We start from the raw sequence: 12113 nt of genomic DNA, 5'->3' as shown, positions 1-12113 counted from the left end.
AGAAACAGGATGGACTTTTCCATCGTTTAGCACAGGCCATGAAAACACCCACACAGCAAGACCCGGGTTGACAAGTCCATGTTTTGTCCTGGCCATGACACTGATCTCCCACTTTGTTCATTTAGGGAATGAAACAGACCTAACACTCAAGATAAAGAAATTGTAGAGCAAAATGCTTAATAATAAGATTATGTAATACATTAGATTTGGTATGTTCTTTAATAACCTGTAAGCTATTTACCTGGAAGAATGGGGTTTTGAATAGTTAGCTTTCATCGTTTCTGTCTCTTTGTTTTGGTTTTTTTTTTTAATTGTTCTTTCCTTTTTTTTTTAGCTCACTAAAAAAGTTCCAGGATATGGCTATAACAACAAACTCATCTTGGCAATATCTGTGACTGTAATAGTGATGATTTTGATTATAATTTTCTGTCTCATTGAGGTAAGGACAACAGTTAATTCAGGTTTCCAGAATACATCCTTTACAATAGATTCAGAACCCATGAATTGAAAATCAAATGTACTTTCCTACCTACTATGACTTGACATTCCTCTTCAGTCACTAAGACTGAGGTATGCTTTGTTCTTTTATTGCAAAGTATATACCAAGGATTTTTAAAGTAACCCTACTCCCAGGAGATCACTGTGGATTGAAACCAAGTTAGCAAACCACGATGCTATTTTGAGAAGTTAAATTTAAGAAAGCTAAAGTTGATATGACAGCAAAATTTTTCCAACCCAAAACTATGTCAACAATTTGATGTACTCACCAATCACTCTCATTCTACCACTGATTTCTTTCTTTGTTGCTGAACTATATTATCTCCACCCTCACTGAGCTGTCATCACCCTGGGGAGAAAGGACACAGGCAAAGATAGAAGTGTCATCTTGTAGATTCATTAGATTCAGGTAGCATCCTCCTCCAGTGTGTAAGGCATTGTCTAAATAGGTCCAGTTAAAGCCCTGCGGCTAAACCCTGCATCCAGCTACTACTCCAAGGTGTGTCATATTTACGGTGGCTCCTTCCTGGAGCTTGCCTCCGTTTACCTTTTGTTCAATTTCATAATGGTCTATTACTTTTCACAACAGGCAGTGCTAGCATATTAAAAGGCTGGTTTAATAAGGTGACAATCATGACTCTACCCTACCAATCCAACCTAATTTACCTTTTCTCCTGTCGTGGCCGCCCTCCATTCCAGCCAAGGCAGCCCCACACCGTACCCCAGTCACACCTTGCCCATCCCTGCTTTCGTCTGCACCTCTGCCCATCTACAGTTCTCTTATTTCACTCTGCCCGTGGAAATCCTGTGAATCTGTCAAAAGCCAGCTCAAGTTCTTCTTTCTTCTTGATGCCTTCCCTGAATACTCCAGCCCTCTTGGTCCTAGTCCCTCTGTGAGATTTGTCACCATTTCTTAGAGGCCATGGTGAAGCATTTCCTCTCCCCTGAGAACTTAAAAATGTGGCAAACAATTTTTTTAAAGACGGCTGTCCGAGACAGAAACCCCTGGGTCAGCACATGAAGCAGAGCAGAGCTGCAAGGACCAGTGGCTCCCTGGCCCATGAGACAGGAGCGAATCTGGCGGAATGTACGGGTTGAGTGGCCCTTATCTGCATGCTCAGGACCAGAAGTGTTTCAGATATCAGATTTTTCAAATTTTGAAATATTTGCATTATACTTACCAGCTGAGCATCCCTAATCTCCAAATGCTCCAGTATTTCCTGGGAGTGTCATGTTGGTGCTCAAAAATTTCAGACCTTGGAGCATTTTGGATTTCAGATTTTCAGATTAGGGATACTCAACCTGTATTAACTTATCTAAAGAAAAACATATCTATCTGCAGGAGGCTGGTCAGTAGTAAAAACTTAGAAAAGGTGAGGAAGAGACCAGCGTGGGCAGCGTCCATCCAACCATGGCACGAGAGCACACAGGGCCTCAGGCGGCAGACGTGGGGTCAGGGCCACTGCTGAGACTGTGCCTAGGGGGAGATGGCCGCATCCGGCACCTCAGCCCTTTCCATTAAACTCTGGATTCGGCTGATTGCTTTTGTTCTAATTCTATTTTCACCAAGTTGCTTTCTGGTTGTACTTGAGCGTGCGGCAGAGGCCTCTCTCCACAGAGGTTTTGTCTAAGGAGCAGATGTATTTCTCATTGACAAGGCATGATCTGGCATTCTGATTGTTGGTCAGTCTTGTGATCTTGGTATGGTGACACTGCTCCAAGAGGAAGAAGTGAATTGAGGACAGAGTCTGATTTCGGAGCCCAGGAAGCAGGGACCAGCATGGGGTCAGTTTGTCAAGGCCTCAGGAAGATGGTCCCTGGCCATTACCGAGACAGTACCCTCTGCATCATCTCCAGGTGGCATGTGGCCTTTTGCTTTTTTTTTTTTTTTTAAATTCCTATAAACTCCTCTACTGCTTTTAGTTTCTATGTACAGTTTAACCTTATATTTGTATTTATATCTTTTCATTATTTCCTCTCCCCACTTAAATGATAAGCTTTTTGAGGATAAGGTAGCATGTAGTGTTTTACCTTTAGTAGACAAAGGCATTTCCAGGAAGAGGGATGTGGCATTTTGTTAATTCCACAATGAGGAATAATACAACCTAATATTTATTTGAATTAGCATATAGAGTCTGGCAATAGACAATCCATGTGTTCCTAAGACTTTTGAAATGTCACCTTTTCATATTCCAAGCAGTGGAAGAAAATGAATAAATGGAAATGGAACAGCTCTGCCTAACTCTTTGGGTGACACGTAACGGCAGATCCCTATCTCTCACCTTAAACATATATCAGTATATGTAAAAAAAGAAAAGTATTAGAAAGAAAATAGAAGCAATATTTTTATACTCATGTGATAGAAAAGAGCTTTCTACGCCTGATAGCACAGGCAGAAACCTTTGGTGGATTTGACCACCTTGTCTCTGAGGCCACTGGCAAACTTAGCCCTGGGGGAGGCCAAGCATGGGCTGGAGTTTTCCGTATATTGTCTGGTTTAATCCTCACAACACTCCTGTGAGGAAGAGACCATCATCCCTCTTGTACAGATGAAGGAGATCAACTTAAGGCCCCAGTAGCAAAGCCAAACACAGAGCCCAGATCCCGCTCACTGCAAAGCCTGCATTCTTCATTACCATTCCGCCTCCTTAAAGACAAAAACACCGGGAAGTATCTGAAACATTGAAATACAATGAAAACCTTTGAAAGGATTGACATATTTAATATCAAAAGAGTGTTATAAATCAACAAGGCCAACAATCCAGTGGAAAAGGGAGCAAAGGCTATGACGAGCAGGTGTGATTGTAGTCTGAGTCATCCCATCAGCGGCCCTCACCTCACGGCTTACCTGGTGTGGGGGCTGGGAAAGAGGCCGTCCCTGATATTTTCTTCTAGTACTTTCATGACGTCGTATTATTTAAATTTTTTAGCACATATGGAATTTGTTTTATTATTTGTTTTTTAGTATGGTTGAGGTAGAGGATCTTTTATTCTCTTACATGAATATCCAATTGTTTTAAAATAATTTTTATTGAATGATTCATTCTTTCTTCACTGACCTAAAATACCATCTATATCTGAAATCTATTCTCTTCCATTGATCCAGTTGTCTTTCTGTACCAGTACCAGTATCATACTACTTAATTCCAGTTGCTTTGTGACATATTTTGAGTTAAATATTTGGCAGGTCAACCTCCTTCTCTTTGGTCTTATTTTTTTCATACATTTCATAGCTATTCTTGCATATTTTCTCTACCAAGCATCAGCTGGCCAGTTTTTGTAAAAAACTATCATGGGATTGGAAGAGGATCACATTAAATTTGTAGACTAATTTGAGAACTGACATCTTTATATCATTCTAGGAACACGGTATCTCATGGTGTGTATTCATTTCTTCCTAATGTCCTTCAGAAGAGTTTTCATGTTTGCATCACATAGACTTTACATCTCCTGTTAGGTAAAAGATCTATGTATCTTTGTTCCTAAATACTTTATACATTTCTATTGTGTTTGTAAGTGGAATCTTTCTTCCATTTTCTAATTAGTTATTGGTGATACACAGGAAAGCTATTGAGTGCTGATCTCTTGATTTTGTATATAACCACCTTACTGAATTTTCATATACTTCCCATAAAAAGTTGATTCTCTTGGACATTTTAGGTTGTCTATCATTTCATATGCAAATAGTGATACTTTTGTTTCTTCCTTTCCAATGCTTACAACCCATTTATTTTTTTTACTGCATTGATCAGGACCTCCTCAACAATGATGAGTAGTAGCCATAATTGCAGGCGTCCTACTCTTGTTCTTGACTTTAAAACAGTGCTGTTGTTTAGGTTTGTGATAGGTACTTTGATCAAGTTAAGGATGTTTCCTTTTTTTCCTAATTGTAAGAGTTTTTATCAGGAATTATTTGTTATCTAAGACAGTCAATAAAATGTATTAAGTGCCAGCTGCATACAAGACCCCAAGCTAGGTACAGTTGGCCCTCTGCATTATCAGGTTCCACATCTGCAAACTCAACCAACCAGTGAATCAAAATATTTGAATGAATAAAATAAAATAAAAAATAGAGTGTAATAACATAGCATTTACATTGTATTAGATATTATAAGTAACCTAGAGGTGATTTAAGGTATATAGGATGATGTACATAGGTTATGTACATACACTGTACCATTTTATATAGGGACTTGAGGGTCCTTGGATTTTGGTATTGGATGGGGGTGGGGGAGGATCTTGGAACCAATACCCTGAAGATACCAAGGGAAGAGTCAAAGAATAATTAAACAGGATGGAATTCCTATCTTCAGGCCAGGCGCAGTGGCACTTCATGCCTGTAATCCTAGCACTCTGGAAGGGTGAGGCAGGAGGACTGCTTGAGGTCAGGAGTTGAAGACTAGCCTGAGCAAGCGCAAGACCCTATCTCTACTAAAAATAGAAAAATTAGCCAGGCGTCATGGCACGCACCTCTAGTCCCAGCAACTTTGAGAGGCTGAGGCAAGAGGATCACTGGAGCCTGGGAGTTTGAAGTTGCAGTGAGCTATGATCATGCCATTGTACTCTAGCCAGGGTGACAGAGCAAGATTCTGTCTCAAAAAAAAAAAAAAAGAATTCCTGTCTTCAAAGAAGTTATCTCTTAGCCTCACCTGTAGTCCCAGCTACTCAGGAGGCTAAGGCAGGAGGATCACTTGAGCCCAAGAGTTTGAGGCTACAGTAAGCTATGATGATGCCACTGTACTCTAGCCAGGGCAACAGAGTGAGACCCTTCTCTATTGAAAAATAAAAAGAAGTTACCCCACTGGGTAGATAAGACTTAAAAGGAGTGAACAAAGATTTGGAGATAGTAGCCATTATGATGGATAATCATGATTGTTTTCTTCCAAAACAGATATACTACAGAAGATCATCACAGGGAGATTTCGAAGGATCCTCAAGGAGGTAAATATTGGTCTACCGATTTTTAAATTAGAATTTTAGAACTAGAGGAGAACTTAGAACTCATCTATTTCAGTCCCCTCATTTTACAGTGAGGAAACTGCCAGAGGCAGGACGAATACTTACTTACCGTAGTGCTCTGCCTGGTTCCAGCAAAATTAGCTCCCCAGCCAAAGCTGAGTTGGACAGGACTGGCAAGGACGCACCTGCTGTCACCAGTCCTTCAAGGGAAGGTGGGGGAGTTGTGGTTGTGTCTGTCCCTGCTGGTGGTGGGCATCAGGCCAGGCCGGAGGCCTTTTCATAGGCTCTGGGGAAGAGATAGGGAAGGCCACATGATATGGGGGCAAGGGAGCTAGTCTCCTTCAAGGCTGATGGAAAGCAGAAGATATGAATCCTCCCTCTAGAGTGGCAGGAAAACCTACCTTCTCATCCTCCTGGTTTTTGGGACTCCACTCTCTATTCCTTTTATCTCAACCTCATAGAATTTTAACTAGGAGAGACCTTAGACAGTAGTTTGTCTCTTCCTTTTATAAGAAGGAAATAGAGACACAGAAAGGGAAATTATCTTGCCCCGTGGTCACACTGCTAGTGAGTGTCAGAGAGAGCGTGGTCCCTTTCCAGCTGGGGGCTTCTCCACTGATTATACTCTACTTGGGCTGTGAGCTGCATTTTATATCACAAACAATACACATATGCTGTGTAGACATAAGTAGTTTCTAAAACAATGCACTCTGATTTGTTTCCATTCTGTTCATATTCAAAAAGAATATTTTGTCCTTTAAACTGATTTCACAGCTCACTCCCCAGTGACAGCCTGCAGTATGAAAATCTGTAAGTCAGATAACTTTGCTAGCTAGACCCAGGCATTTGCTTGATGTGACTCAACTTATAGGACAAAGCTTCTAGGAAAATAGAAGCACTTTGTCCCTCGCTCCCCAGCAAATGCTGCATGTGGGACTAAGTTGGAAAGGGACTGATGTAACACACTTCTGGACAGAGTGAAACACTTCTGCCCTGTATGGTTGTATGGTTTGTTCACTGCACAAGAGCACTTGGCCAAGGGGGTAAGTGGGGCTGAAAATCCTGCCTGCACTCCATGCCAAGCCACGCACAAAGGTCTCCCCAGTGACATTGCGGGGCCCTCTTGGACAGAGTTGGAGAGCTTCTGGAATCCAGCACACATGGAATTATTTTCAGGGTCCCAGGTCTGTAGTGATGTTGCTCACTGTGATTGTGGACCAAGGTGCACGTTTAGTCCTAATAAGACCAGAGATGTACATCGTGAGAGACCTGGAACATGGCAGGAATCACTAATTGTCTTGTATGTTTCCCCCAAGGGGCTTTTCATGGGGATGGCGGCCACTTTGGCTTAGGGATATGTACAGACCTCTCAGTGCCACACGCCAGAAAAATATGGCAGAGAAGCTACACGACAAGGAGTCTTCTGATGAGGAGGAAATTTTCAACAAGGATGCAGGGTAAATGGCTGGGGAAAATTTAGAATCGTATCTAAAATGAGGGATAATGAAAAGTGTAATTGCTCCTTTCAAGAGTGAAAGCCTTGGCATTGCCTTCCTATCCCAGGGAGCCCAAGGAAGTTGTGGTGACCACACCCATGGAGTCAGCTGAAGCACCGGAGGAGGAGGAGGAGGAAGAGGAGGAGGAGGAAGCATAGTGCCCCAGCCTGCCTCAGGCAGCCTGTCAATAAATTTTCGAATATAACATTTCTCAGCATTGCTTGTAAGAGCAATTCCACCCATATGGTAAGAAATTAAAATGTAACTAGTTAAATATTTATCTACAGGTAACAAGGGCCATAGGAAAGAAAAGCAGGACTGAGGCCAGAATCCCTGGTGCTGGCCAACACTCCCCCAAGGGCGGTGTGGGCAGAGGACTCCCAGGGGCTCCCCCGCCTCATTGCCCAGCCTAGTCAGCCTCTGGGAACCTGAGAACATATCATCCTCAAATACAGTTGTTCTGGGGCTCTCTCCCTGGTTCATCAAGAACCAGTCATTTATGACATACTTGACCTCCTGCCCACAGGGGTCGTCCACCTTCTGGCCCCTCTCACAGGGTCAGTGGGGTTGCCAGAATGAGGATCGCTGAGCCTCCCTGCACTGTGAGGCCGAGTCCTGTCTTTTTTCCCAGGCCCTCAAACTCCTGTGTGAATGTGTGTCCTGTCTTGGTAGGGAGTTCTCCACCCTTTAAAGCTGGAAAATTCACATTGGTTTTTCTGTTTGTGTTTTCCTTTTAAAAATCCCAAGCCTTGGATAGCTAGCAGGGAGGTGCTGGGGGGCAAGGTAAAGAAGAACGTGTGAGAGCAGTAATTTCCCAAGACAGCCCTCCTGCAGCCTTTCTCGCAGAAAACGCGTTCGTTGGAGGGGCTGCGTCTCCACTCACAGGTTCTGCCCTGGCCACTCCTGACCCTCCCGCACCCCCAGCACCGCCCAGCACCAAATCCACCCACTTGCTGCCTCACCCAACGCAGATCCATGGCTGCCTTGTTCCAAGTGGTAACGCAAGTGCAACTCTGCAGAAGATGCAAGGGTTCCTCTGCTCCATCTTTAAAAAGTCATTAATAAATCACATTTAGTAAGTAGGTGAGAGTTAAGCACATTAGTGAGTAAAAGAAAATCTGAATGAGCAAGAATGACAGTCTGCCTAACTGAATGAATGCTGGCAGTTCAATAAGAGATGAAGAGCTGCGCACACCACGGAAGAACAGCACAGCCAGCCCCAGCGGGCCCAGCCGTTCGGCTGGGGAGCAGCCCAGCATGTATGCCGGTGAGGGGTCTGGCAAAGTGAACGGCCCTCAGTTCCCCACCTGGCCGATCCATTCACCAGTGCTGGGCAAGACACACACCTGTTGTCTTGATGCCTGCCCCGGTGACCTCCCAAAGTTCCTTACTAAGAACGAAAAACGAGTGTCTTTCTCTGTGTGTTGACTTCAGTGAGCCATCAAACATTTACTGAAGGCCAGGCGAGGTGGCTCACGCCTGTAATCCCAGCTCTTTGAGAGACTGAGGCAGGAGGATCTCTTGAGCCCAGGAGTTTGAGGTTGCAGTGAGCTATGATGATACCACTGCACTCTAGCCCATGCGACAGAGCAAGACCCTATCTCAGCAGAAAACACTGAGTTTAAAGCAGACGACTGAATAGTAATAATCATAGGAAGCAGCAGTGGCAGCAGCCACCATTTACAATTTGCTTACTTGGTGCTAAGCCCTAGGCTGGGCATTTTACAGCCTTGTATCCTTTAGCCCAACAATCCATGGGACCATCATCATTTGACAGATAAAGAAATGGCTCCAAGAACGTAGGCCACACATCCCAGACTATGAGTTAGGGTTTGAACCCAGGACTGTTAGACTCCCAAGCCTCCTAACCATTAGGCTTCCCTGCTGTAGGGTGTAGGGCAGGACCCTGGCCCGGGTGGGCTTGGGCCTGTTGGGCCTGTGAGGATATCTGCCCCCACCAAAGGTGCCCTAGGAAGCAGCAGGGGCAAGGCCCTGGTTGGAGGGGCCTCCCCCACCTGCGGGATTGTTAGCATTAGAGCTGGCCCCTCCCCGTGACCCTGACTGAGAAGCTGCTGATGCTTTCAGAGGAGCTGACTCTTACCCAACAGTGGAATGCTGAGGTGAACCTCGGTAGCGCCCACACTATTTTAAAATGTTACTTTATGCAATAAACTGTTGCTAGTCAGTGGGGCCCTGGCTCTGAGAAGTGCTTTGTGTTGAAGGAATTGCTGCCGTGTTGTGTGATTTTTGAATGATTTTGCAGTAAAGACCTGGTCTTTCTACTCACTGGCCTGGCTTCTGAATCCTTACACTGCGCCGCTTGCGGGAGGCCACCAGCCATCCATTAGCATCCGATAGGTCCCCTCACTCTCTTGTTAGTCACAGGGGACGGCCTGGGGGATCGGTGGCAAACACTTGCGGGCGGGGGGCTCGTGTACCAGGAGTGGGCAGGGAGGGGGGAGTAAGTAAGCAACAGTGTCAGTCTGTATGCCACCTGCCACCTTTGCCACGCCCAGCAGTCAGGGCCCACCGTTGGGTAGGATTTCAGGGACTTTGGAGAGGTTTACTCAGAGACACTCACATGGAAGCCACCACGACAGCTGCTTTTCCTGTGCCTCACATGTCCAAGCACAGACCCTTGACACCAAATCATGTGAAACCTCAGGGATACAGGAGAGAGAAGGAGCTTAGGAAGGACCGGCTATTTGAGCAGGGCCCCGGATTCAGGACTCATGGTTTTAGGGTTCAGAGTGGCCTATGCTTGGCTGTTGGCCTTCCTCAGAAGTTCCAGGAGAAGCCCAGGGGTCCCTCCAGGGGAGGCCACCACTGTCCATTGTAAGAACAGAAGGAAACAGACTAACGGGACAGGGAATCAGGTTGCAGGGAAATGGGACAGAAAAAGACAGCATTCAGGTCCACAGTTTCCTGTCCTTGAAGAACCCTTTCAGCCCACCGGGGGAAGGGGGGACCCTCTGCCCATGTGGGAGCCCCAGCTTCCCCCAAGATCCTTACCTCGTCAGGGCCAGTAGATGGCAGGTCCAGAGAAGAGAAAAGGAACTGGGGTTGAGGGCCGGGCACGTGACGTGGTGCTGCCCCACTGTGGGCTCAGCCCCTCCACCCCCTGCAAGGTGCTTCTGAGGACACTTGTTTCCCCTTCTCCCCTTCTGCCTAAAGGAAGATGGGAGGTTTAGCGATCCCAACCCCAAAGAGCTCATCTCATAATAAAAGTAGCAATAATAACTAAGACATCGTGTGCACTTACCATGTGTTAGGCACTGTGCTTAGCGCATCTCATTTAATCTTCCCAACAATCGTACAAAGTAGGTGCTACCACCCCCAGTCTGTAGGAAGAAAACCGAGATGCAGAAATAAGGCAAAACTCCCAAGGTCTAAAGGCCAGGAAGTGGCAGAGTTGGGCATCAGACCTGCCCGGCCCCAGGCGAGAACCACCACAGGGTACCAGCTATTGCCACCTTGCCTTGCTTGCTGGGCTACTCGGGGCAAGAGGGACCTAAGAGGTAGGGTGTGGGGAGGGTTCAGCCACCATTTTCTAGCAGGAGCCTGCCCTGGAGGATCCCAAGGTGCCACCAGGGCTCAGACACACTGAGATGCCCAGCACAATGTAGACTCCCTGGTGGTGTAGACTCATTTGCCTAGCAGGGGCAAAGATACAGAGGTACCTGGGTTCAAGAAAGTGGCTAGACTCAGGTTCCAACCAAAGCCTCAGGCCTCATGAGGTGGTGTCGAGAGAGGCCGGGGCTGGGGTGGGGGCTCCGTCCTTCTCCCGGACACTAGCCTGAAGCGGCTGTTCTCAGCACCTAGGCGGACACAACTGTTTCTTGAGGTCCCTGAGAACAGGGTCCACCAGGCCGGGGCTTGTGATGTCTGTAGTGAGTGCAGGGGCCAGTCAGAGGGGCCAGGCTGCTTTCCCCAGAGAGGCAGATAACTCCCAAGAGAAGACCCCCAGGGTGGAGGAACCTGGGGCTGGACTTGGGATCCTGGCCTCCAGGAGGTTGTTCTGAGCTTACCCTGTGGACAGATTGGAGGGTGGCCCTCCTCTCCCGGAGGTAGGGGGACAATCTGGGAAGGCAGTGGGAGGGCAATCTGGCCAGGAGAAGCTAGTGGGGAGGCTCCCGCCACCCTCATCCCACCATCTCAGCCCTGCTGCCTCCTCCTCTCTGGAGACAGCCAGGTGTGGCCCCGGATCCGGGAGGTGCAGGGGCAAGGGGGTGGCGTCTCTGCTCCTGGGGCGCTGGCCCGGCCCAGAGGGGACAGGAAGCCAGGACGCCGGGGATTTTTTCTCGCAACCACAGCCCAGCCCCAGCCCGGGAGGAAGTTCTGCCGGGCGCTCTCCGCCGGCGCCTCCCTAGTTATATTGTTGCAGAGCAAACAGGGCAGCGCGGGAGCCGGGCGGTCGAGGAGGGGGCGCCAGACGCCGAGCCCACGCGCGCCTGCCGGGGCAAGCGGAGACGAGGCCGGCGAGCGGACGCCCGGAGGTGCCGGCGGGGCCGGGCGGGGGGCGCTGAGGGAGAGTGGGGGTGGGAAGGGTGCCGCAGACGCAGGTCCTCACTCCGGAGCTCGGGCGCCCGTTCCCCTTCGCTCTGCGCTGGGGCGGGAGCTGCGAGGGCCGCATCCCCCTGGGGAGGAGGAGGTAGGCGAAGGGCTGCCCTCAAGTCCCAGGGCGGGAGGGGACAGGCCCAGAACCCCAGGGACGACCCAGGCGTTGAAGCCACTGTAGCTCGAGTCGCGGGGCAGTGGACGCAGGGGACCTCCTGGCGACGGGTGCGTTCTTATGCTCCAGGGATCCTCCCCGCTCCCCCATCCTACCCTCTTCTCTTCGCTCCCTCAAGGTCGGGGAAGGAGCTGAGGCCGGGTCCCCTTCCCACTCAGCCCGAGACACTGCGCTCCGGTGGGCGTCCCTGCCGTGGGAGCCCTGGAAAGGGCCTGGGGAGGCGGGGGTGGGCCCGGCGCGGGTAGGGCCGCAGTCCCGCTGGAAAGCGCTGGTAGTTGGTGATTCCGGGTGCAAATGGCCTCGCTCGGAAAAGGAACGCCCGGACGAGACAAGCGGCCCCAGCCGGCCATTCCCAGAGCCGCGCGCCCACGGGACGCAGGGGCTCGAGAACAGCAAGTCCCGCCGCGGGTGGGGGAGGGAGGCGGGGC

At 48.4% G+C, this 12113-nt stretch overlaps 1 protein-coding gene across 1 annotated transcript in view; it reads left to right on the top strand.

Annotated features, from left to right (window-relative positions):
- The window catches only part of LOC138392369 (leucine-rich repeat-containing protein 37A2-like), a 45368-nt gene extending 38257 nt beyond the window's left edge, over window positions 1-7111 (top strand). Inside the window, exons 12-15 of the mRNA XM_069483133.1 lie at window positions 335-439; window positions 5390-5439; window positions 6774-6914; window positions 7021-7111. Of these exons, the coding sequence (XP_069339234.1) occupies window positions 335-439; window positions 5390-5439; window positions 6774-6914; window positions 7021-7111 (387 nt within the window). The remainder of the gene's footprint in view (window positions 1-334; window positions 440-5389; window positions 5440-6773; window positions 6915-7020) is intronic.
- Window positions 7112-12113: the final 5002 nt, after the last annotated feature.

Source organism: Eulemur rufifrons, chromosome 9 (genome assembly GCF_041146395.1).
Source record: "Eulemur rufifrons isolate Redbay chromosome 9, OSU_ERuf_1, whole genome shotgun sequence".
NCBI classification, from domain to species: domain Eukaryota; kingdom Metazoa; phylum Chordata; class Mammalia; order Primates; family Lemuridae; genus Eulemur; species Eulemur rufifrons.
The sequence above is the reverse complement of the archived record's forward strand: the minus strand, read 5'-3'. Positions and strand labels throughout refer to the sequence as shown.